The 26,776-nt window shown below is 39.2% G+C and overlaps 1 protein-coding gene across 5 annotated transcripts in view; it reads left to right on the forward strand.

The window, feature by feature from the left end:
- Slc9b1 (solute carrier family 9 member B1) overlaps nt 1-26,776 on the forward strand; it is a 50,823-nt gene that overhangs the window by 19,517 nt on the left and 4,530 nt on the right. For 2 of the 5 annotated variants that reach the window (XM_052730120.1, XM_052730121.1), the window contains 8 exons: nt 1,632-1,802; nt 2,751-2,893; nt 3,842-3,969; nt 9,110-9,285; nt 19,375-19,481; nt 20,688-20,837; nt 23,114-23,222; nt 24,249-24,385. In XM_052730120.1, the coding sequence (XP_052586080.1) occupies nt 1,632-1,802; nt 2,751-2,893; nt 3,842-3,969; nt 9,110-9,285; nt 19,375-19,481; nt 20,688-20,837; nt 23,114-23,222; nt 24,249-24,385 (1,121 nt within the window). The remainder of the gene's footprint in view (nt 1-1,631; nt 1,803-2,750; nt 2,894-3,841; nt 3,970-9,109; nt 9,286-19,374; nt 19,482-20,687; nt 20,838-23,113; nt 23,223-24,248; nt 24,386-26,776) is intronic. The other 3 variants (XM_052730122.1, XM_052730124.1, XM_052730123.1) reach the window with 3 other exon arrangements.

A 26,776-nucleotide genomic window follows, 5' to 3' on the forward strand; every position in this document is an offset into this window, starting at 1 on the left:
GCCAGGCCTATCACAGCAATACCCCAGTCCCTGACACCAGCCTCTGTCTTAGGGTTTCTGTTGCTGTGAAGAGACACCATGACCACAGCAACTCTTATAAAGGAAAACATTTAATCGGGGTTGACTTACAGTTTCAGAAGTTTAGTCCATTATCATCATGGTGGGACATGGCAGTATGCAGGCAGACATGGTGCAGGAGAAGGAGACTGTGTGCCATACCGGGCATAGCTTGAGCATATGAGACCTCAAAGTGACATACTTCCTCCAACAAGGCCACACCTCCTAATAGTGCCACTCCCTATAGGCCAAGCATTCAAACACATTAATTGGTGGGGGCCACACCTATTCAAGCCACCACACCATAGAAGTGCTAGTTTTGGGATTAGATGTGAGCCATAGCATGAATCATTTTTCCTTGGATGCTCAAGATCAAGTTTAGGTAGTCAGAGTTGCGTGGCAAATGCTCTTACCTGCTGAACCATCTCACTAGCTCTGTACCACCTTTGTTTACTCACCCTGTCCACCAATACTTCCTGCACATAAGGTACCTTGTAACCATTCCCACAATGTCCATGTTTGTTTTCCTGCAGGCTTTGCCCTTTCTAATAAGTACAAAAATATTACCTGAGTAATTTTTTTAGTACAAAGACTTAATCTGCTCATGTTTAAAAATTTGCTCTGCTATTATGATCATGAATTAAGTTGAGAATTTGTATCACAGCCAGTCAGACTTGTAGTCTTCCTGGAAAAGCTGTTTTAAAACTCAAGAAAATCTCATCATTGTCATGACATTCCTTCATAATGTGACATTATGGTGTGGGTGATAGTGCTAGCTATTAGAGGCAGAGGCAAGAGCACATTTGAAAGCCAGCATAGGTGACAAAGCCAGACCCTACCTTAAAACAAGATAGAAAGCCAGGTGATGGTGGCACACGCCTTTAATCCCAGAACTCGGGAGGCAGAGCCAGGCGGATCTCTGTGAGTTCGAGGCCAGCCTGGGCTACAGAGTGAGTTCCAGGATAGGCTCCACGGAGAAACCCTGTCTCGAAAAACCAAAAAAAAAAAAAAAAAAAAAAAAAAAAACAAGAAAGAAAAAGAAAAAGACCTTTGTGTACAGAATTCAAGGGTATCAGGGGTATCCTTAGCATGTGTGAGACCCTAGGTTGAATTCCCAGCACTACAAAGAAAAGCAATTCACATAGAGTCTGAAATTTTTGTTTTAGTGTCTGTGTGTGTGCATGCATGTGTGTACATGTGTGTGTAATGAGAAGACAAGTGTGTCATGGCACATTTGTTGAGTTCAGGAAATAGTTTTGTGTATCGGGTTCTGGTTGTCTCCTTCAGTATTTACATGGTATCCAGGGAATGACCTCAGACCATTGGGTTTCACGGCAAGCACTTTTACCTGGCCCCCTTAAAATGCTTTAAAAAAAAATTTGTTTAATATTTGTCCACTAATCTGATAGGGTCTTTGAAATATATCTTAATAACTAACTTCAACTATACCAGTATGCAATGTTAATCTATGCTGTGCATAGCTATATAAGTCTGTATGTTAATATATTTAATAGAATTCATTTTTGGTCACGTGTATTTATGCTTATATAGATGTAATCTTTTTTATATTTCAGGAGTTACACTCATTTTATTATGGGTTCTACTCTGGGCCCTTATGGGCCAAGAAGTTCTCCCTGGTGGAAATTTGTTTGGACTTATAGTTATTTTTTACAGTGCCTTCCTTGGGGGGAAAATTTTAGAAATCATTAGAATACCTGTAGTGCCCCCACTTCCACCTCTTCTGGGTAAGTATATAATTAGCTATATTCTTTGTTGACTATTTGTAAATCTTGAACGTTTTCTACTTGGACTAGATATATTATTTTATTTTATAATGTGGATCTAGAGTCTAATTATATATATTTACTGTATGTGGATATTTAGCTTTTTCATATAGGTTTATTCTCTACATGCAGGTTTTTTTACAGTCTATTTTTGAAAATAATTTGAAAATCCTCTATGATTTGTGTTGCCTTATTATTTAGTAAGTTTTAAACTTAAAGTGCATTCTAGAAGAAAGGAAACTTAGAAAAGGCTGAAGTTCTGTACATGTCATGTAACTAATACGTTGCACATATTATGACAAGTGAGGCACTAGTATCTTATGATAATTGAATATGCTGCGTGGGCATCTGTACTGTGTGTACCCATTTGCCACTGCTGTATTATGTACTGTTTCTTTATCCTTTTGTTCTGTGACTCTCCAGGTAGACAGGAAAGTTAGTGGGAGAATTTTTTCTGAGGTCTTATATCTCTAAATGCTCACTGAATCTTTACCCTCTTCTTCACAACTTCTATCTTGGGCTGTTCGCTACTTTGCCATGAACAATGGCATATCCTTCTTACTGGTCTCTGTGGCCTGTTTCATCACTCTCTAGTTCACCCAGACCAACACATAAAAACTGCAAGATCCTTACAGCAATTCCTCTATGAAACCTTCCCCTAGCCCCTGACTCTGCCAAAGAGGAGAACCTTTCCATGATCTGGCTTCTCCCTATGGTCTGCACTCTCATCCCAGCATCTCTGAATTGTTTGCTATTATACCACACTTATGCATGTTTGTGCTTCACACCTCTTTACCTGTTCCACTTCCTCTCCTTGTGTGCAAACTACCCTGCATATCTCCCTTGGAAAATTAACTTCAGATACACTTTCTTTTCTCTTTCTTTTTCTTCCCTTCCCTCCCCTCCCAGGCATGTTACTGGCTGGTTTCACCATCAGGAATGTTCCAATTATTTATAAATTTGTCCATATTCCTACCACATGGTCTTCAGCTTTAAGAAACACGGCCCTTACTATTATCCTAATACGAGCTGGGCTTGGACTGGACCCGCAGGTAAGTTTCCTATTCAACTTTGAGTAAAATTCTTTTACATATTAGAAAATAACAGAAAAAAAAAAGAAATAGGATTTTTGTTATAGCTGTTTTAAGTAGAGTCTGCATGTAAACCTAAGATGGCAATCAAAGACTTGACCAAAATACTGGTTTCATAATTTCTATTTCCAGCCATCATTATTTATATGAAGAGAAATCACTATGATGTAAGATTGTTATTAGTGATCATATTCAAAAACATGCATAGAAATAGATGTACCCTAGGCAGTACCACTATTAATTGAGAGGCTTTTCTATGGATATTATTTGCTTCCAGTTAAGAAAGGATAAGGTAATCCTATAAAAGTTTCCTTGTCTCTCTGTTTAAAAGAGAGATTAAAATTTCAATAATTTGTTTAATGACTATCTAGAAATATGTTCCTGATTAACTTTACATTATTGTTATTTAAATTATTTCTTAAAATACTATAATATGGAGATCAGAAATTTGTTTGAATTATTGAAAAGTGACTAGTCATAGATATGATAGCTACAGAATCAAGTGTGGAAAGTTTATATAGATTTAATGAAATTATACCAAGAGGTTAAATAATTATCACTCATAACATCATTGAACAACTAAGAAGATAGACAAGTATTTCCTTTTGAAATAATGTTTTTTACTGTGACATGTTAGTATTTTTTATTATTACTATTAAATTAAATAGTTCACCACTAATTAACTGGAGGGGAAAATCCAATGGGATATTATCACTGTAGTGTGCAGTGGGAAAATTAAAGAAGGTAGAAATAATCTTGGAGAAATAAATCTTTGCAAGTCTCTAGATGAACACTTTATCAAGTGTGAAGTTGCTATCCCTCAAAGAAATGCTATGTTACAGTGTTTGCTTAGATAATTTTCTTGTTGGCCTTTGTAAATTTATCTAAATGCCACCTTTTCTATTTCAGGCTTTGAAGCATCTGAAGGGAGTTTGTTTGAGGTTGTCATTCGGTCCATGCCTCATAGAGGCGTGTTCAGCTGCTTTTTTCTCCCACTTCCTTATGAAGTTTCCTTGGCAATGGGGGTTCCTCTTAGGGTAATATTTTTCTCCCTTCCCTCATAACATGAAATTACACAGTTAAATGTGTTTGGTTAAAGCTTTGGGTACTCTGAATATTGTATAGCCAAGTTCTCCATTAAGATCATTTTACCAGGGTTGGGCAAGAATCAAAGGTAGAGTCATGTTCCACTTCTACCAAATCCAGCTGGGCATGGTGGCACACTCCTGTAATCCCACACTAGGGAGGCTGAGGCAACATCATACATAGTTCAAGGCCAGTCAGAGGTACAAAGCAAGATCCAATCTCTGTAAAAGACTACTGTCAGTTACACAAACAGTAATGGTCCTCGGGGTTTAGTGCCAAGTAGTCCAGTCCCTCAACTTATCCCCTCTTCTGTTGTGTGTCTGTGTTTATTAGTATGTCAAATGACCACTTTGTCATACAGTATTGTGTTTTATTTATGTGTATATATGTGAGAGATTTCATTAATGGACACATAAATAAAAATAATTCTCTTTTCAAAGCAATAAAAACACAAAACCTTTTCTCTTGGTGTAGGGCCACAACTATCTTTTCTATTATCCATTCCCTCATATCAAAATTCTTCAAGGCTGGAGTCACTGTCTGTAGCTCCAAACTTCTTTTCATTAATTCTTGCATCCACTTCTACATTCCAGTCAGATTTGTAAAAAAGTGTAGCCATTGCATACTCACTGCCAAATATAGTGGCTTTCAAACTTGTATTGTAAAATACCTTCATACATACATACATACATACATATATGCACACATATATCTGTGCTGGAAATCAAACTGACTGCCTCAAGTATATGAGGCAAGTATTCTATCACTAAGCTACATCCCAGCCTATTTTTATTATTTATAAAATGAAAAGACATCCATGTGAAATGTCTTCTGATTATACCTTCAGTCTTTAGGATCACAGGGCGTCACATCCTCTGCACTGATACTGTTTACTTATGCACCGTATTTTCTAGAGACTATAAGTGGTACTCTGTTTTGAACTTAGCTTCTATTTCTTTGATAACTACTGGCACTGAGCTTTGTTTTATACACTGGAACTAGTCATACAGCTTCTTTGGTAAAATGCCAGTTCAAACCTTTTGCCAGTTTTAAAAATTGAGTTGCTCGATTTCTTACTGAATTTTAAAATTATGTATAATCTTTTTTATGTGAATGGATCTTCTGCCTGCATGTATCTGGGCACTGTATGCATGCCATATTCACAGAGGTGAGAAGAAGGTGTTAGATCCCCTGGAACTGGAATTATAGATGATTGTGAGCTGCCCATGTTGGTCCTGGGTATCAAACCCAGGTCCTGTGGAAAAGCACCCAGTGCTCCTGACCACTGAGCCACCTCTCCAGCTTCCTGTGTTTATATTCTAGACCAAAGTCTTTCATCTAGTTTATACATTATAAACTTTTTTTCTAATATGTGACTTGCCTTTTGATTCCTTTGTTAACTAGTTAAATAATTAGTGAATAAAACAGCAGAAATTCACCTCTTAAAGATCTGAAGGTTGGAAGGCCAAGGTGAAGATGCTGGCAGGTTTGATCTCTCTTGCTGTCTCTCTACCTGGCTTGTAGATTGTTCCCTCCTTCCTGTATCTTTACATGGCCTGTCCTCTCTCTTTTTTTAAAATTTTATAATTTAATTTTACATATCAGCCATGGATTCCCCATCCTTCCTCCTCCCGCCCCCCCCCCCCCGCCCTTCCCCCAACCCATCCCCCATTCCCATCTCCTCCAGCACAAGGACTCCCCTGGGGATTCAGCTCAGCCTGGTAGATTCAGTCAGGCAGGTCCAGTCCCCTCCTCCCTTCACCCAGGCTGAGCAAAGTGTCCCTGCATAGGCCCCAGGCTCCAAAAAGCCAGCTCTCACCAAGGACAGGTCCTGGCTCCACTGCCTGGGGGCCTCCCAAACAGTTCAAGCTAATCGACTGTCTCACTTATCCAGAGGGCCTGATCCAGTTGGGGAATCCTCAGCTATTGGTTCATAGTTTCCACTAGTTTGACTGTTTGTCCCTACTCTGGTGATCAGATGGCCAAACACCCTAACTGTCGTGGTAGAACTCTCATCCAAATGACTGATGGAAGCAGATGCAGAGATCCATGGCCAGGCCCCAGGTGGAGCTCCGGGAGTCCAATCGGTGAGAAAGAGGAGGGATCGTATGAGCAAGAATTGTTGAGACCGTGATTGGAAAAAGCACAGGGACAAATAGCCAAACCTGTCCTCTCTTGAGGCGTCCTTGGGATCTGTTTCTATTCTTATGAGACACTGGTCCTCTTTGATTTGACTCCACCCTTATGACCACATTTAACTTTAATTGGTTCTTCAAAGGCTTTGTCTCTGAACCTGGCTTCATTGCTGGTTATCTTCCATGTGAATTTGTGAGGATGCAGACAGAGTTCTGTCCATGACAGTTTCTAACTTGGCAAGCCTTTCTTCCTGTTTGCCCTAACCCTTATCCTTTCCTTCTAGCATTCAAATAAAGGAATAATGTGGGACCAGTATTAGATCTCTTTTTTCTTATTTTCATTCTTCTGTAATGTCTAATGATTTCAAATGCTATCTGTAAGCTATAACTTCCAAATACATAATTCAAGTCTAATTCCTTTAAGCACAGGAATTAATAGTCACATAATAGCTTCTCCAAGTGATACTGTCACATCAAAAGAAGAGAGTCCTATCTCCTGAGTCAGAGGTGCATGCCCAGTTCTCGAACACCAGAAATGCCCATCTGAAATTGTTAGTTACTGCAGTAATGTATGCATTTTTGTCATATTTGCTGTCTGCCACAGATTCTTCTGTGAACTTCTTACATGTTAACTCATCTTTATAATTCTCATGATGGTTTCATTCTCACATTATTCCAGTTTTACAGAATGAAAAACAGACATATGATGGTTAAATGAATCACTTCAAGTTAATACAATGTGCTGTGAGTGTAATTACCTTATAGTCTGAATGCAGGGCTTACATGCTTGGCCATATGCTTATGTGTGTAACACTGTGATAAGATGACATTTCAAGTCAGGATAAGGAAATTCTAGTCAGAAATTATATTGGGTAACTGAAATATGATTTAAGGAAAAATAAAATATTGTTATGATATTTTTCTTAAAGTACATGTCAAGTGAAGTAAAGACAAACATAAAATGTACATTTTTAAAAGTAGAAAACTTTCAGATTTCTTTTTTAAAAGCATTTGTTTGTTTTAAATAGGCAGGTAAAATGATCTGTAGTGATATACAGCATGATACTTAGAAATATACGTGTATCATGGAATGGTTAAATCTAACTGCAGTATTATTACCTAACAGTTACTGTTTTGGTGGGACTGCTCAAGACTATCATACATCATCCGTTGTCACTATGCACCACAGCAAGTCTCTTGATCTAGCCCTCCTGTCCAGCTATAGTTTGTATCTTTTGACCTGTGCCTTTACAATCTCTCCATTAATTTTTGATGGCCTCTCAGAGGAGATTGAAAATTTGATTTCAGTTTTCTGTTTCTTTTATGATTTTTTCTATTTGTATAACATCGTAGATTCTTGCCAACTTCAACAAAAATGCTTGTTGATTTTTTTTAATCTCTCATAGAAGTTTCATAATACAAGCTTTTGGGCATAGGCAGGTACATTTGCTACCGTAAGTCAGTTTTCATTGTGTGCCATGAGATAGGAGCCAAGATGCTTTTGCTAAGGCTGTATGGTTGTTCCTACACCAGTTACTGCAGGTGTTATCCACATTATGTCATTGTAGCAGCTTTGCTGAAAAAAACCTGTGCATGTGTGTGTGGTTTTATTTCTGAATGTCTATTCTCTTGCATTGATCTAGATGTCTGGTCTTAACTACAGTTTCTTCATCTCTATACTTTCTGATGAATCTTGAAGTATGATTATTTTAGTCTTCCAGATTCATTATTTTTCAGGATTGGATTATTTGTTCTGAGTTCTTTACATTTTCACACTCATTTTAGATGAGTTTGTCAATTATTATAAACAAAAATAACTTCTTGGGTTTTTAATGTTTTAATTGACTATATAATTTGGAATTAGTTAGCTTACACAGTGTTGAATCTGTGACTGTGGCCTAACCTACCCATTTATTGAGGCTTATTTAATTTTTTCAATCAATGTTTTATAGTTTTCAGGTGTTTAATGTAGCTATTATCCGTGCTTTTAAAGTTGATTCCTATGTATTTTTATGTTTTGTTTTGTTTTTCGAGACAGGGTTTCTCTGTGTAGCTTTGCGCCTTTCCTGGAACTCACTTGGTAACCCAGGCTGGCCTCGAACTCACAGAGATCCGCCTGGCTCTGCCTCCCGAGTGCTGGGATTAAAGGCGTGCGCCACCACCGCCCGGCGTATTTTTATGTTTTAATACTCCTGTAAAGTTGTTTTTTAAGTTCCAGTTACTTGTTGCTATTCTATAGAAAAAGCAACAAGTTTATATATACAATTTGTGCATTTAAAGTCAATTTTGTTTTTTTGAAGATTTGTGTCTGTGTATGTGTGTTAAAAAGACATTTATCCATAGAAAATATACAAATGGTCAACGAACATCTATAATTCTTGTCATCGATAAGTATTAGAAAGCAAAAATAAAGCATCATTGTGGCTACATTAGGCTAGCCAATATATGTGTGTAATATTGGCAAGGATGTGGAGAATCTGGATCTGTTGTGTTCTGCCAGTGGGATTGTGACATGGTGCAGCCATTGTGAAGAGTTTAGAGTATCTACCATGTGTAGTTAGGGTGCCTTTCAAAGTATAGCATCTCTTCTGCAGCAGTGTTAGACACACTGGACTTGTGTTTTCTTCTGAAATCCTCATCTAGCTCTGACTGGAATACTCTTGGTTTCTTATCCATTGAGGATTCTCTTGTTGTCTGCTACTTGTATTATGAATTTTCTCAATGTATTGATATCTTCATTTTAAACGATGTACAGATAGAGGGGAGACCTGCAATTTATGCTCAGTCCAGTTTCTTAGGACACGTCTGAGAACTTTTATTCAACAGTAAATGACATGCACAGTGCTTTATCACCGTTAGGAGGCTTCACTCAAAGGCAGAATAATGCCATGTGAGATTGACAGCAGAACACTAACTGCGTAAAGGGCTGGGTGGGTTTTCAAAGTCTGCCTTTCAGCTTTGTTCTAGGTGCTGTCTCTCCTGCTGTTGTGGTGCCCTCCATGCTGTTGTTGCAAGAAAACGGATACGGTGTTGAGAAAGGCATTCCAACCTTGCTGGTGGCCGCCAGCAGTATGGATGATGTTGTGGCCATCACTGGATTCAACACATTCTTGAGCATGGTCTTTTCCTCGGGTAAATAAGAAAATGTTTCACTTATGTTTTTTTCTGTAGTCCTTAACGCTGGGTTTCTGGCATTCTCTCTATGTTTATTAACCAAGACTTTAATATCTCTTTATTCTTCATAGAAGCTCATCTTGACCAGGTAAGATGCTTCAATAGGATCTTTTAAAATTTAGAATATAAAATGAATTCTCCAAAAGCTCCTAAATAGTACTTAACTGTAGATGTAACCAATGGTCTTATTAAATAAGAAACACAGAGCCAATTCAGAGAAGAAAGCCAAGAGGTCAGAGCTAAGAGCCTCACCCTTCCTGATTCAGGGATCCTCTTCAGCCAAGAGAGCTCTCCGAAAAGGACCTACTTCCTGTGTGTATGTCTTTAAAGTCTTCCTGTTCTGCCTTCTCATTGGTTGTAAACCCAAACATGTGACTGCCTCGTCACTGCCTGAATGTACCGCCCTCCAGGTCCTTAAAGGCGTGTGCCACCGCCGCCACGTACTTGCTATGGCTCTAATAGCTCTGGCCCCCAGACAACTTTATTTATTAACATACAATTAAAATCACATTTCAGTACAAGTAAAATACCACCACATTTCCCCTTTTCTATTTCAATAAAAAGGAAAAAAAAGAAAAAGGTTATAACTAACAAAAGAAAAACTATATACAAAAGTACAATGACTATATACAATATATACAAGTAATAAATGTCTAGTCCATTTGTATTTGACAAATTCAGAGAAAATAATTTTATTATCTATCCTATTTTGTTAAGTCCAAAATGTATCTAATTCATTTTCTATCCTAATTAATCTTTAACTATAACTAACTAACCTTCAACTATAACTAACTAATCTTCAACTCCCTCAGAGACCCAAGATGGAAATAATATTAGCTAACAAAAATAAAAACAGAAAGTGCATGCAAGCAACTTCCAAAAAATTTGTGAGTTGACAGAAACAGCCAGCTGCCTGGACAGTCACCTGAGGTTTTTCCGCAATGCTGGGGCATCATCTTCAGCCTATAGGCTTAGCATATCTGACAGACTCATTTGTGAAGTAGGATGTACATAAGGTCAACAGTTCAACCTCACATTGGGTGAGAGCAGTCCATGTACCAGAAACACCTGAATTCCACTAGTGTCATGTCATGATTCAGGATTTTAAATTCTGGAAATTGTTGTTGGTTTTTTAATTCAGCTGTCCATTCTTCTTGGCTGTGTATATATGGCTTCATCTCAGCATCCCGTTCTTCTCCACATCCCTCTGTCAAATGCCAGTTTACTATTGCGAGGCGTGAGCTTAGTTACTCTTTAAGAATAACTGTTTAAGCTGCTGTTCCATTGCACATCAGAAGCCATCGGCCCACTGCCTATTTAGCTGCCTTCGAAGAAAAGGGCACTGTACCTTTTCCGAATTGCGAAGGCCATTTCAGGGATGGTGCCATATTGTCCTGGCCTCAGAAGATGCCTTTTGATAAAGCCATAACCACACTTGTTTTGGCAAGAATCAGTAGTTTTTTGTTTCATGTCCTGTCTGTTCATTTTGTCAGCAGTTGATTCGAGGATACTTTGTTGTCCAGTGGCTAACTTTTGCCATAATGAAAGTTAACGCCAAGCCAAGTTAAGCGGTTTTTAATGGATTCTTGTCACGTTGGGTGCCAAATGTAGATGTAACCAACGGTCTTATTAAATAAGAAACACAGAGCCAATTCAGAGAAGAAAGCCAAGAGGTCAGAGCTAAGAGCCTCACCCTTCCTGATTCAGGGATCCTCTTCAGCTAAGAGAGCTCTCCGAAAAGGACCTACTTCCTGTGTGTATGTCTTTAAAGTCTTCCTGTTCTGCCTTCTCATTGGTTGTAAACCCAAACATGTGACTGCCTCGTCACTGCCTGAATGTACCGCCCTCCAGGTCCTTAAAGGCGTGTGCCACCGCCGCCACGCACTTGCTATGGCTCTAATAGCTCTGACCCCCAGACAACTTTATTTATTAACATACAATTAAAATCACATTTCAGTACAAGTAAAATACCACCACACTTAACAAAATGAATTCATTTTAGTACTGAACTTTTTCAACTAATTTGATTATCTGCATCCTTGCCATTTATCTGATTTTTGTGCTTTGGAATTTTATCAGTTTATAGTGTTGTTAATACATTGACTAAGTGTTTTTGAAATGTATGTTTCTTACCATCCTAATAACAGGTTGCTTGATATTAGGACAATTCAAACATACAAAGCTGGGACAACAATGTGCCCTTTTGGTAGTGTTAAGACAAAATCTTACTACACCAGTTTAGATTTTCAAGGTGACATTTGGTCTTGACCAGCACTACAGATACTGTGAAAGTAGGAACTGGGCTCACAAAGAGCCCAGACTGCAGTGAAGTGGGAATAGCCACCTATCACTAGAGCCCATGCTGTCTTGGGGCTGGTAGTGCCCATGCTTCACCACTGCTGAGAAAAGCCGGAACCACCAGGGTGACTTGGACACAGTAAGTGTTAGATCCACAGTCAAGGAGAGTGTGGCCAATTGTGCCAAGTTCAAAGAGGATACACTGGAATTCACAATTGATGAGAGGCCCTAGAGAGGCTGTATGCTCAAAGCCCTCCTGAGGAGACAAGTGGGAAGCCAGCTGCCCCTAGAATTCGGCTTTGTCAGTACAAGAAGCTGAAGCGATATGCAAAGGACGTTGGCCTCTTTCCCAGTGCCTCTTGATGGATGAATGGTGGATGAGTTTCTGTATGGACAGAGTTGGAGCAGCAGACACTAACACTTGTCTTTTTTAGAGAAGATAGCCAAGGAAGCTCATGGTAGTTGCCCACAAATGCAGTTGATAGATAGCACAAAGCCCGTGTATCACAGCCTGAAGCCCCTCAAACCCAGCTTCTGCTTCCTCCAGTGACCATTGTCTGAGGTCACCACCTGTTGCTCATCTCAGAATATCAGAAGCTCCTTCCTGACATTCCCAGAGGGTACTCTAGAATTTGAAAAGGCATAGTAATGTCTGTGGCCATGGTGGCTCTGTGGTCACGATGTTGGAACATCACATAACTCTAGACAAGACCAGGAAGAAGTAACCACTCAGCCTTCCTGGAGCTTGAGGAACTGGCAAAACAGGCGGGGTCAGGTGGGGAAAGCACTGGGTCTCCAGCCATGCAGCTGCTCCCCTGTGAGCGAAAGGACCTGCAGTGGGAAAGAGGCTGGGAAAGTTCACAGTGGCCAACAGGAAAGTGCCAGAAGGCTGGGCATGCTTACTGTGAAGGTAAGTGAGCACAAAGACTGCCCTCCTGAAGACACAGTTATGGAGTTGTTGAAAACTGTTGACAAAGATGACACGACCACAGGAGAATTGGGTAGGAAACACTTAGCAAGAAAATCAGGTCTCAAAATTGGAATTCTTAGTTTTAAAGAAAAGTTTTCAAAAGCTAGCATTTCCACAGTCAGTGGTGCTCTGATTATCTGCAGTATTTAAAATTCAGTTGTCTACATTCTAGAAGCATTAAGATAGTTTTAAAAGTGGTGTGGATAAGAGCTGGATGTGGTAGTGTGCCTATGTCAGCATTTTCGGAGACTAAGAAGGGATCACATGAACGCAGGAATTCAAGGCCATCCAGACTCTGTCTCTTTTTAAATATCAGAAAATATATTTAAAAATATAAAAGATAAAAATAAAATCTGTAATAGTCATCCCCACTAGGTAAGAATATTTTCTCAGCCTTATATAAATCTCTTTCCCCTCTTCTCTTTATTTCTGTCTCCCATTATTCTGTGTGTTTCTGTGTCTAAGCATGTACATATGTGCATGTACATATGTACATATGTATGGTTGTGTGGCTATGTGCACACATGTGCATGTGGAGACCAGAGGTTGACATTGGATATTTTCTTCAATTGTTCTTCAGCTTATTTGTTGAGATAGGATTTCTCCCTGTGCCTAGAGCACAAGAGTTTGGCTAGGCTGACTGGTCATCAACAGGATCTCTCTGTGTCTGGAACTCAACAGTTTGACTAGGCTGACTGGCCATCGACAGGATCTCTCTGTGTTGAGAACTCAACAGTTTGGCTAGGCTGAGTAGTCAGTGAGCTCCAGAGATCCTCCTGTGCCCACCTTCTCATTACTGTGATTACAAAGGTCCAGCTCTGTTAGTGTCTCAGGCTTGCCATCTAGCATTTTACTAATAGGGCCATCTCCCTAGTCCTCTCCCATTATAAAAATCACTGAACATTGACCACACTGTCCGCAGGAGTACCATGAGTCCAAGGCATATGAATAAAAGTATTTACCAGACCAGAAGGACAGCAAACTAAAGAAAAAAGAAAGTGGTGTACCCTTGAGAGGGAATGTTTCCTTTTATATAGCAGTTAAGAGAAGTTATCTGGCCTTGCCTCCTGGGCCATTTGTGTGGAGTTGTGTTTTAATTGAGTTCAGGAGGGCAACTCACTATGTTGAGGTAGTCAATTGAATAGGGCCATGTGTCCTTAAAACTGGCCATTAGGAATGAGGTGCCATTAATAGTTAGTCTCTAACTGTTTATGGCATCACAATCCACTGGGCCAGCAACTGAGCAGTTAGAGCCCCACTGCTAGGGAACGGAGACTTTTGCTCTTTTTGGCTCCTTTATTTTTGCCTTTATTATTATTTTATTTGTTGTTACTGTGGTGGATATGGTGGGGTAGAGGGTATGAGATGCATGCCACTGAACATGTGTGGAGGTCAGAGGACAAGTTTTAGGAGTTGGTTCTCTCCTTTTTTTATTTTAATTTTCATTTATGTGTATGTATGCCACATGTGTGTGGGTACCCTCAGAGCCTAGAAGACGACACTGGATCTGGAGCAGAAGTCACAGGCAGTTGAGAATGCTAAGGACAACTTCCAGCCTCTGGAAGAGCAGTGTGTTTTAGCCATTGAGCCATCTTTCCAACCCCTTTTCTCTCCTTGCCACCATGAGTCCTAGGGATTGAACTCAGATGGTCAGGTCTGCATGGCAAGCGCTTCTAACTGCTGAGCCATCTCAACAGCCCTAATTCTTAAAAATTTATTTATTTTTATTGATTTATTTTTATGCATATGTATGTTTTGCATACATATAAGTTTGTGCACCATGTGTGTTTAGTGCCCACAGAGGCTAGAAAAGGGTATTGGATCATCTGAACTAGAATTACAGATGGTTGTGAGCCTCTATGTGGGTGCTGGGAACTGAACCCAGATCCTCTGCAAGAGCAGCAAGTGCTCTTAACTGCTGAGTCATCTCTCCAGCCCCATTGACAGCCCCAATTTTTGCCTTTCATCTCTACACATAATCTAAATTATTTTGCTATTAACTTTTATTATCACAAACATACTTTTCATATAGAAAATAATTTGGAGACAGGATTGCTGTTGTTATACTGGCTGACATGGAATTCATGATCCTTCTTGCCCAACTTACCAAACAATCAGAACTAGTTACTTATAACTATCCAGGCAATTTCTGTGTCATTTTGAATGGTTGTATAGTATTAGTGGATTGCTTTAGAATTACTAACCTGTACAAAATTGTAATTGGCTATAATATTTACTATTAAAATAATAGATTGAATATCTTGTGTAGAAACATTTGTGCCCATGTTTAATGTTATCTTTCCTTTTTGTTTTGAGACAGGCTCACTCTCTAGCCCAGACTGGCTTGGAACTCACTGTATAGCCTAGGCTAGCTTTGCATTTGCTGCAATTCTCCTGTCTCAGGCTCCCCAGTGCTAGGATAAAAGTGTGAGCCACCACTCCTGGGTTCTTAATGGAGAAAGGAAAGTTTCTTCTGCAAACAGTGATGGGGAAACTAGATGTTCATATTCAAAAGAATAAAATTAGGAAAAAGCTTTATGACACTAAACTTGGCAATAGTTTCTTTGATGTAACACTAACAGGCTACAAAAGCAAATATTGGTAAAATAGGGATATCAACCTTAAAAACATATGTGACACAACAACCAGAGTAGAAACATGACACTTGGAGAATGTCATCAAGGAAGTTTGATAATGTGAAGATTATATGGAAGAACAAGAAAATGCCTCAGGCTAAAATGAACGAAGCCCTTTGCTACAATCTGAAAGTTTATGTGTCTCCAGAATTCAAATCCTGGAACCTAATGCCCAGTGAGATGTCTGAGCTTTGGCCTGTTGGGAATGATGAGGATGAGGGCACTCCTCCTGGATGCTATTAGGGCTCTGATGAAAGGTGTGGCTGGAGCCCTTTCACCACATGAGACCACAGAGAAGGTGGCCTATGAGGGAAAGACCTTTACCAGACACCAGAGCTGTTGGTGCCTTGATACTGACTTCTTGCTCTCCAGAATTTGGAGAAGTAAATTTAGGGTGTTTACAGATGACTAATGCTAAGAGAACAGGAATTAGGCTTGAAAGAAGGTACACAAATGACTAAGAAGCATCTGAAAGTTATTCAACATATGTAATCATTAGAAAAATACAAATCAAGAACAGAATATTGGCAGCTCTCCTTTGAAGAGTCCATACCCACCCACACTTGGGTTTTACTTTCCGCAGGTCTTCTTAGAGAAGACCACACCTATAGCTGGAAGTTTCTCCAGTCCTGCCCAGCCCCATTGCCCCGCAGACGCTTATAATTACACAGAGGCTTATATTAATTACAAACTGTATGGCCTATGGCTTTAGCTTCTGGCTAGCTAGCTCTTTGATCTCAAATTAACCCATTTCTATAAATCTACATGTTGCCACGTGGCCATGGCATTACTGGTCTGCTGGCATCTTGTTGCTCCTTCAGCATCAAGCCTGCTGGCTTCTCTCCCAACTCCTTTCTCCTTTCATTATCTCTCTTGAATTTTCTCACCTGGCTCCATCCTGTCCTGCCATAGGCCAATGAAGCTTTATTAGCCAATGGAAATAACACATATTCACAGCATACAGAAAGACATCCCACAGCACACACCCATGCTCTTAGGTGTAGCTTACTTTCCTCTGGGTACCCCTCTTTCTCTTAATCCTTGTGTTTAAGCCTGTATTAAAATACTTGAACTCCAACTGTGCTTTATAAAAAGAACAAAATGTCAAATTGCACATGCATTAAGATCACTAGTATGTGGTTCTTCACTGTCCCTCAACATTCTATATAAATTTTAGGGTTCTCTTTTCCATTTCTAGCAAGCTATCCATTAGAATTTTTGATAGGAATCACATAAAATAAAGAGGTTTCTTCAACTAGTATGGAAGTATGGACAACATAACTATATTGAATCTTCTAATCATGCACAAATACATTTTCCACTTATGTGTCTATAACGTCTCTCAGCAATGTTTTCAATTATCAGTACAAGCCTTTCACCTCCTTAATTACATTTATTCTTTGTTTCTTTTTATACTATTCAAAAATGAGTTCCATAGTTTTCTTTTATAATTCTTTATTGTTAATATATGAAACAACTGATATCTTAGTGTTGATTTCACAGCACACAACTTTGCTGGTTTTGTTTATTAGTTCTGACAGGTTGTGTGTTGGAGGATAAATATTAGGTTTCTCTCCCTGTATCTCATTGTGTGTGTATCAGGGGGTGGTGTGCAGGTGAAAAGCATGCCTGAGTGTACATGTGGAATCAGAGAACTACTTCTGGTGTCAGTCTTGACCGTCAACCTTGTTTTGAGACAGAGTCTGTCATTATTCACTGCTTTGTATACCAAGCTAGTGAGCTTCAAGCTTTCAAAAATTCTACCTCTGCCTTCCATCTCCTTTTACTGGTTGTTGGAGACAAACTGCATCTGACTTTCTAATGTGGGTTCTGGGATCCAAACTGTATATAAGGTCAATCTACTCATAAAGAGGGATTTTTTTTCTTTTTCATTTAGATGCCTTTTATTTCTCTTGCCTAATTTCTCTTGCTAGAACTTCCAGTGCCTTGAGACTAGAATTGGGGAAAATGACATCATCGCCTTATTCCCGATCTTTAAAAGAAAATTTCCATTTGCCAATCTATACGAAGTTGCCCCTGGGCTTTCCTTACAGGGCTATCGAGAGATAAATTGCTTCTATTTTAAATTGAGTGACTTCATCATAAAAGGTTATTGGACTCATCAAATGCTTTTTTCTGCATCAAACATTATGGTCTTATGATTTCTGTCCCTTCTTTTAATTTACTGTATCTCATGACAGAGTTTTGTATCTTGACCCTAGATAAAAAACATTTTTGGGGAGCTATAGAGATGGCTCAGTGGTTAAGAGCATTTGTTGTCTTCTAGAGGACCTGGGTTTGGTTTCCAGCATCTACATGGTGGCTCCAAACCATCTCTAACTCCAGATAAAGACAATCTGATGCCTTCTTCTGGCATCTATAAGATATCAGACATGTACATCTTACATATACATACACGCAAGCAAGATGCTCATAAAATAAATAAAATCTTTTTAAAAAATCCATTTGCATCCCTTTACATTCCAGAATTAAATCCAACTTGATCATAATATATAACCTAATTAATGTGCTGTTCAATTTACTTGTATTGAGGATTCTTGCATAATTATTAGGAATATTGGCCTGTAGTTTTCTTTTTTTAATTTAACTTCTTTATTGATTCTTTGGTAGTTTCACATCATGCACCCCAAATCTGCTCACCTCCTGGTCCTCCCATATTCTCCCATCACCTCTGCAGCGCCCCCACACACACGAGAAAACAAAACAAAGTAAAGCAAGGAAGCAAACAAACAAAAACAAAACAGAACAGAACATAAAGAAAAAAAACTCTTTGCTTCTTCTTTCCTGTCTCTCCAGCCCCTTTTCGTTCGTCCTGGTGACATTGGGGGCTCTCAGTGTCCTATCAGCTTTACTAGCAAATGTTCACTGCAATGAGTCATTGGTCTGGTTCAAGGCCTCTGGTTTCTGGTACTCCATCATCACTGGATAGTTTACTTACAGTATGTTTGGCATTGGCATCAAGGTAGTGATGGCCTTATAAAATGAGTTTGGGGGTTCTTCCTCCAGCATATATTTTCTAAAAATTTGCAAAGTACTGATGATTTTCCTTTATATGCTTGGCACAATTTCAAAAGCTCTCTGGTTCAGGAGCATGTTTCTGACCTCTCCTTTGTTCTTGACAACACTTGGGCATCAGGTTAGAAGCAGGAGAGACAAAGACCAATGCTTTAGGCAGCCTCCAAAACTGCCCCTGCCTTCTCTTTTCCTTTCAATGGGGAAGTAGTGAGTGGGATTACTCCCCCCCCCCCGCCCCCGCTGTGCCAGCTTGGGGATGGGCTGCCAGCAGCACAATGCACACTAGCAGCTTCCACTTGTTTCCAGGCCATTGTTCTTGACTTTCCCCTTGCATGACTGCCACATCTTCTTAATTGGCACACAGAGTTCCAGGAAGGCCTTTAGGCTGTTTGTTATTGTTCAGTTCTGGTGTGTCTGTGGGGTCCAGGCTCAGGATTCCCATTCCAGCATCTTAACCAATATCACTCTATTCTTTTGAGTGGAAAATATTTCTAACACATATGTTTAGCTAATTCAATGCTCATAGTAAAACCAAATAATTTTTTAAATTGAGGATCGAGGGGTTTTTTTTTGTTGTTGTTTACCTTTTAAAATACACAATGACTTAATATAAAATATTTATTCATTTGAAAACCTAATTGACTCATCTATATTTAGGCTTAACTGTAGCATACAAATGTTTTATGTGGTTGTTCTTGGTAAGTTGTTCTTTCTACATTTAAGTGTGTTTTACACACAGCATATCAGAATTGTCAGCATGGCCTGAGCAGCCCACATCAATGTTCCTGTCGCTCGCTCTCCCATTTTCTCCCCTACAGGTCTGATAGGTTGAGAGTAAGGAGAGCACATGATTTCTTTGTTTTCCATTCCATTTATACAATGGATATTTTCAGTTGTGTGTTTATATGAAATTATTAAGAATAGACATTTAACTTCAGAGAGCTCTGAATATGTTTCACACATGCCACTATTAAGGGTACAATTTTGTAATTTGTTCTATGAAATGTTATTCTTCCTCATGAACCACTGTAGGTCTTATTCTGTAATGTACAGTGTACATGAAAATATTTCTCAGTGAAAAGTTTCTTTTATTTTGTGCCCTTACAGGTAGTGTAGTCAGCAATATCCTATCATCCTTGCGGGATATATTTATTGGTGTGCTGGTAGGAATTGTTATGGGAGTTTTTATTCAGCATTTTCCAAGTGGAGATCAGGTAAATAAAAAAAAGTGGTTTGTACAACTTTAGTGTGTTAATCAGCCTCCCATCACTGTAATGAACTACCTAGTATACCCTTAATCTTTAAAACAGAAGGTTTATTTAGCCCACAGTTTGGGGGGTTGCAGTCTGCTACAGACCTCCCTCATCACCCTGGCAGTGTACCACTGCAGGAAGGAGCGGCAGAGCAAAGCTAACTATGTCATGAACCCTGGAACACAGCAAGAGAAGGAAGGGACTGGACCCTAACAACTTGCTTAGTAGCATGCTTCCCTGATTTCCAGGGGTCCTGCCATGCCCCATACCACCACCCTGAATCAAGCTTCTAATACAAGGACTTTGGGGGACAGTTCACGTCCAAGCTACAGCATGGGTGCAGCATAAAGCTTCCTGAGACAACTTTAGAAAGACTTTGAAACAAAAGTCTATGCTTAAGACTCTTTCCCCAAACGTTGCCTCTGATGCCTACTGTATGCTTAAAACCGAGCCTAATAGTGGCTGATTCCAAGCAGTCTTGGTTAACGTTGCTGTGTCTTGATCTGGTAGATTAAAATACTGAGAACAGTGGATGTGACTCCCCTCTTCCTTCCACTCCACCCCCACTTCCACTAAATCATCTATTGATCCTCGACAATTTTCTTAGTCTCTTTTTCCAAAACTTTCTCCTGAACATCTTTGCAACAGAGATAAGTTCCAATTTACCTATTCATATTTTCTGATTTAAATTTGCCTCCTTCCCCTTTGACAAGGGTTTTAGACCTGGTTGTTGTTGGTGGTGGTGGTGGCAATTTTGAGACAAAGTCTCTCTCTATATGTAGCTGAGTCTGGTTTTGAACTCAACAATTGTCATTTGTAATTGTTTGCAATTTGGTAACTTGCATCAAAGTTATCAAATCTTTTAAATAAAGAAATCTTCAAACAATTTACTTTGAACAACTCATTGTTGGAGGAACTGTCTCCTCACTTTTCAGGTAGTCTGGTAAGCATTTTCGTGTTGCTGTCAGCACTGTGTAAAGAGGGAAAGTCTCATATTTGATGAATTACTTGGTTTTGAATTTGCTGAAAGTTTTGATGCAAAATCAAATCAACATTTTAGAGACTATTTAATACAACCTTTACAAATATTGTAGCAAAGGGTAAGAAAAAGATAATGCTACATCTTGTATGTTTAATGTAAAACAACTTCTAAATATGTATTTCTAGGAGAGACTTACGCAGAGGCGAGCCTTCCTTGTTCTGAGTATCTGTGTTTCTGCTGTCTTAGGCTGTCAGCACTTAGGCTTACATGGATCTGGAGGACTGGTCACACTAGTGTTGTCGTTCATGGCAGCAAAAAAGTGGGCTAAAGAGAAGGCGAGTATTTCTAATTTCTTTAGAGATGAAATAGCTGAATTTTGAACTATATAACGGGCATTTAGAAAACTGCCTCCCTCCATCTAGTGGAAGATGTTCCACTTCCCCAGGATGTGCGTGGAGTGAGGACTTATGCATTAAAGAAAACCTCTTTGAACTATAGTAAAATGCAATTAGAACGTGTGTTCTCACATCAGGATTTCCTCTAAGTTTTATGTGATTTGATTATATAGCTCTTATTAGATACTTTATTTTTTATATTTTTAGTTCTACAATTTATCCATGAAAACATGTTCCTAAAATTTAGCATATCTGTGCCCCAAATGCTATATTGGGTTTTGTTTTTTATTCTATTACACTAGTTAGTACTTGAATTAAGTTGGCTAAAAGTGAATATTTATTCTGATCACTATTTGTTTTGGCTTTCCTTTCATTGAATGAACTTGTTTAATTTATACTTCATTATTATTATGATTATTACATTTATTTATGGGAAGGGCAAGGAGGTCAAAGGACAACTTATAGAAGTCAGTTGTTTCTTTCACTGTGTGGGTCCTGGTACTTGAACTCAGGTTGTCAAGCTTTTGTGACAGGCAGCTTTACCCACTGAGACATTGTACCTGCTCAACTTATACTTATACTTTTTTTTTTGTTTTTGTTTTTTGTTTTTTGTTTTTCGAGACAGGGTTTCTCTGTGTAGCTTTGCGCCTTTCCTGGAACTCGCTTTGGAGACCAGGCTGGCCTCGAACTCACAGAGATTCGCCTGGCTCTGCCTCCCGAGTGCTGGGATTAAAGGCGTGCGCCACCACTGCCCAGCAATTTATACTTCTTTAACTGATGGCATAAAAATGGTACAAAAAGGAAAACATGTTCATAAAGATTAAAACATATAGGCCGGGCGGTGGTGGCACACGCCTTTAATCCCAGCACTTGGGAGGCGGAGGCAGGCAGATCTCTGCGAGTTTGAGGCCAGCCTGGTCTACAGAGTGAGATCCAGGAAAGGCACAAAGCTACACAGAGAAACTCTGTCTCGAAAAAAAAAAAAATGATTAAAACATATAGACTGAATGCAAATGATTCCTTTATTCCTTACTCCCCCTAAATATTCAGCTTATTCTCCTAAATTAATCATTTTAACCAATACTATATTTATAGATATGTATATATATTCTGTTTTTAAAATAAAAATGTCACTACCATGAATGGATTTCTTTTTTTTTTTTTTTTTTTTTTTTTTGGTTTTTTTTCGAGACAGGGTTTCTCTGTGTAGCTTTGCGCCTTTCCTGGAACTCGCTTTGGAGACCAGGCTGGCCTCGAACTCACAGAGATCCGCCTGGCTCTGCCTCCTGAGTGCTGGGATTAAAGGCGTGCGCCACCACCGCCCGGCATGAATAGATTTCTTAATGTAGCCTTTTCATATATACAAGTGTCCTGTAGGGATAGATTCATAGAAATGGGATTTCTAGGTTAAAAAAAAAATAGTCTTTATTTTGACGGCTACTGCTAAATTATCACTTGGAAAGATTTTCAGTACTTACACTCCTGCCAACAGAATAGGAATGTTACTGAAAATAATTTTGAAGTACTCAACATGAGTCTTAGGAAGCAGGCCTAGCAAAGTACCAGAGTATTTTCTTCCTGCTTGTTTATGACCTATCTAAATTCATTTCATACACTGGGTTCCAGAATTGTCATTTGGCAGGTTTTCCTACACCCTTCTGAGGGACCGGGAGGCTGAATGAGCTGGGTATGTTCTCATCCCACGTGCTGTGTTTCTGTCCCTAGTTCTGAATATTATGAGGACTCCAAAGACTTTTCCTTTTCTGGAACACAGTGATGAGATGATACTGCTTATTGTATGGCTTTGTTTGTTTCCTTAACCAAATTCTGTTTGAATAAATGACATTGCTCAATTTTTTTTTTTGTTTTTGTTTTTGTTTTTTGAGACAGGGTTTCTCTATGTAGCTTTGCGCCTTTTCCTGGAACTCACTTGGTAGCCCAGGCTGGCCTCGAACTCACAGAGATCCGCCTGGTTCTGCCTCCCAAGTGCTGGGATTAAAGGCGTGCGCCACCACCGCCTGGCACATTGCTCAATTTTCATAAGTTAAGTTTTAACATTTTCCCTAAAAATGAAGTATCATCAGTTTATTAAATTTTAAAAATGTCTTTAAATTTCTGAAATGTAGCCAAATGCATGTACACAATAACCAAAAAAATGTAAAATTCCGAAGTGCAGTTATGCCATAATAACTGAAATGCATTTCTCTTTCTTATAGGTTGGAATCCAAAAAATTGTCGCAAATATGTGGAATGTTTTTCAGCCACTTCTTTTTGGCTTAGTTGGAACAGAAGTATCTGTTGAAGCTCTTGAATCGAAAACTATTGGTAAGAGTACATAAAGCACAGAAGATATAAACGGATTTTTAAAATTATGAGTACTTTATTTTTCTGTATACCATACCTTTGAGTAACCTTAAAGACCTTCAAAAATTACACTGAAGCGCATCTGCTGTCTTTTCCTCTACCTGTGCATTTCTTTGTTTTCATCAAAGACAACCCAAGTGATCCAAAGAAAGGGATTACAGGAAACATTAGCTATCATTAGATGCTTCTGACTGCATTCCTTTAAACATGTCCCCCAAAAAGGCAGTTCACAATTAAACGCATTCCATTCAAAATATATTACCTCAAGTGAACTGACTGTCCTGTCATCCTCTTTCTTTTCACGGTACTCCCACCTCACATAATCTAAACTGTAGTAGAAGCCTCTGTAAAGGCTGGGGAGATAGCTTGGCTGGTAAATTGCTAGTCATGTGATCCTTAGGACCCATAGATGATCCCGGACACCCATGTAAAGCCCAGTCTCAGCAGCACTGGGAGGTGGAGACAGGAGAATCCCTGAAGCTTGCCAGGATAGCCAATTAGTAAGCTCCAAGGTCAGCACCTTGTCTCAAAAAGAAGCCATTGAGGGCTAGAGAGATGGCTCAGTGATTAAAAGAGGACTTGGGTTCAATTCCCAGCACCCACATGACAGTTAACAACTGTCTGTAACTCCAAGATCTGACACCCTCACACAGACATACATGCAGGCAAAATACTAATGCAAATGAAATAAAAGTAAATAATTTTTTTTTAAAAAAAAAAAGAAGCCATTGAGGAAGACACCAAACATAAACCCCTGGCCTGCGTAAGTGCACATGTACACTCCGACACACCCCTATACACATATACACACTCAACAACACCTCATTTTTACTTTGTATGCTTTATAATTACTGTTATTTACTTAAAATAGATATAGTGAAGCAACAGCCTCAAAATATTTTCAGAAATTTTAGAATTCATCTCTCTAGGCAAAAATAGCTTCCTCCCAAATGCTTTGTTTTTTACATTTGTTTATATGTATTGTAGGCATGTGTATTGCTACTTTGGGTTTTGCATTATCGGCTCGAATTATAGCCACTTTTACATTGATGTCTTTTGCTGAATTTCGTTTTAAGGAGAAAGTATTTATTGCTTTATCATGGATCCCCAAAGCTACAGTCCAGGTAGGAACATACTCAGTCATTAATAATAATTTTAGTTTGGACAAGTTTTAAAAGTTCTAAATGAGGGCTGGAGAGATGGCTCAATGGTTAAGGGCACCGGCTGCTCTTCCAGAGGTCCTGAGTTCATTTCCCAGCAACCACATGGTGGCTCACAACCATCTATAAGAGGATATGATGCCCTCTTCTGGCATGCAGAACACTCATACATAAAATACAAATAAATTCTAAAATAAAAAAAAAGTTCTAAATGAGGGCTGAAGAGATGGCTTAGCGGTTAAGAGCATGGGCTGCTCTTCCAGAGAACTAGGCTCACAACTGTCTGTAACTCGAGTCCCAGGGATCCAGCACTTTCACACAGAGTATATACAGGCAAAACACCAATGCACATAATAAATAAATAAATAAATAAATAAATAAATAAATAAATAAATAAATAAATAAAACTTTAAAAAAAAGGAAAGGTTTCCCATCTCCTCCCCATCCACAAGTTCTAAATGAAAAATATTTCTCTAATGACAAATTGTGCTTCCCATGTTTGATTGATAACTATTTTTTAAAATCTAGAACTGGGGAGATTGCTCAAGGGGAGAGAGTGTTTGCCATGCAAGTATGGAACTGAGCTTGGATCCCTAGCACCTACATGAAAACAGGCTTGGCTTCAGTGCCCGGAGTCCTTGGGCTGGGTGTGGGAGGGCAGGGCAGGGCAGAGATGGTTGGAGGACTGCCACGGCTTGCCAGCTGACAGCCCATTGGTAACCTGGGAGCTCCATGGCTCACAGGAATCAGGCAGAGTGACTAAGGGGACAGCTGACATCTGGCCTCCCCATGTGCACAAACAGGCACATACACTCGTGCATACTTGTGTGTGTGTGCGCGCGCACACACACACACACACACACACACACACAAAACACAACATTTAAAAGATTTGTTTTTAAAGCAATTGTTCTGAAATTTAGAAGAGTGCTTTTAAAGGGCAAATGATTTCTAAATTTTATGAAATTTTTTTTCTATTTCCCTAAAGTATGAAATAAGCCCAGGCATGGTGATGTATACCTTTTCCAGCACCTGGAAAGCAGAGACAGGCATTAACTCTGTGAGCTAATGGCCAGCCTGGTCTACATAGAGAATTCTAAGACAGCTGGGGCTACATAGAGAGACCCTGTCTCAAAAAATCTATACAATAAAATAACATCATAATATGGGGTTATTTTTCTTTGGCTGAATGCTATAGAGGCAAATGTTACACCTTTAGAGACACACTGGTTTCGTAAGTGTATCTTTCTGCACCCTGCCACTCACTCCACCGCACAATGCATACATGTTGGTTTTAATTGGACCTCTGTTTCTATGTCATATGACTGTGACTAACAGGAAGGACAGAGATAATGTCTTTTGGGGGCATTTTGTTTGTTTCCTTTCTTGTTTTTTCCCTACTGTTTGACACAATTCCTGGCAGGAGGAAAGTTGTCTTAATTAGGATTTCTATTGCTGTGATAAAACACCATGACCAAAAGCAACTGAGCAGAGAAAGGGTTTATTCATTTTATACTTCCAAATCACAGTCCATCATCAAGGGAAGCCAACATAGGAACTCAAGGCAGGAACCCGGCAGCAGGGAGTAAAGCAAAAGTCAGGAGAACCTTGCTTACTGGCTTGTTTTCCATAACTTGCTCAAGTTTGTTTTCTTATACCATTCAAAACGATGGGCATAAGCGTAGCACCTCCCAAAGTGGACTGGGCCCTGCCACATCAATCATTAATCAAGAAAATGAGCCAGACGGTGGTGGCGGCGCACGCCTTTAGTCCCAGCACTTGGGAGGCAGAGCCAGGTGGATCTCTGTGAGTTCGAGGCCAGCCTGGGCTCCTGAGTGAGCTCCAGGAAAGGCACAAAGCTACACAGAGAAACCCTGTCTCAAAAAACCAAAAAAAAAAAAGAATAAAGAATAAAGAAAATGCTACGGAGTTGCCTGTAGGTAGTCTGATGGAGACATTTTCTCAGTGGTGGTTCCTCTTCCCAGATAACTCTAACGTGTCAGATTGACAAAATACAAAACAAACAAACAAACAGAAAAACTAGCTAGGACAAAGGTAAACATGTCCTGCATACCTACACAAATAAATGATTGAATGAATGAAGACTTCGTAGTTTTATCCTCTTATTCTATAATACTTTCCTTCTTTTAGAAGGTATTGCTACTTACTGTTCAACTGTTAACATTTGATGGCAGCATAAAACCTTGCTTTCCTGGGATTTTTTCCCCTCCATTTTGCGGTTACAAAATAGAAGCTTGTACATTTCTCTTAAACAAATTCTCTATAGTGTTAGAACCACAAGCCTTTAAGGCCAGATTGTTGCTTTTGAATACTATGTTGCTTGCCTAGGCCTTT

This window comes from Peromyscus californicus, unplaced genomic scaffold (assembly GCF_007827085.1).
Source record: "Peromyscus californicus insignis strain IS unplaced genomic scaffold, ASM782708v3 Scaffold_9__1_contigs__length_137607984, whole genome shotgun sequence".
Taxonomy (NCBI): Eukaryota; Metazoa; Chordata; class Mammalia; order Rodentia; family Cricetidae; genus Peromyscus; species Peromyscus californicus.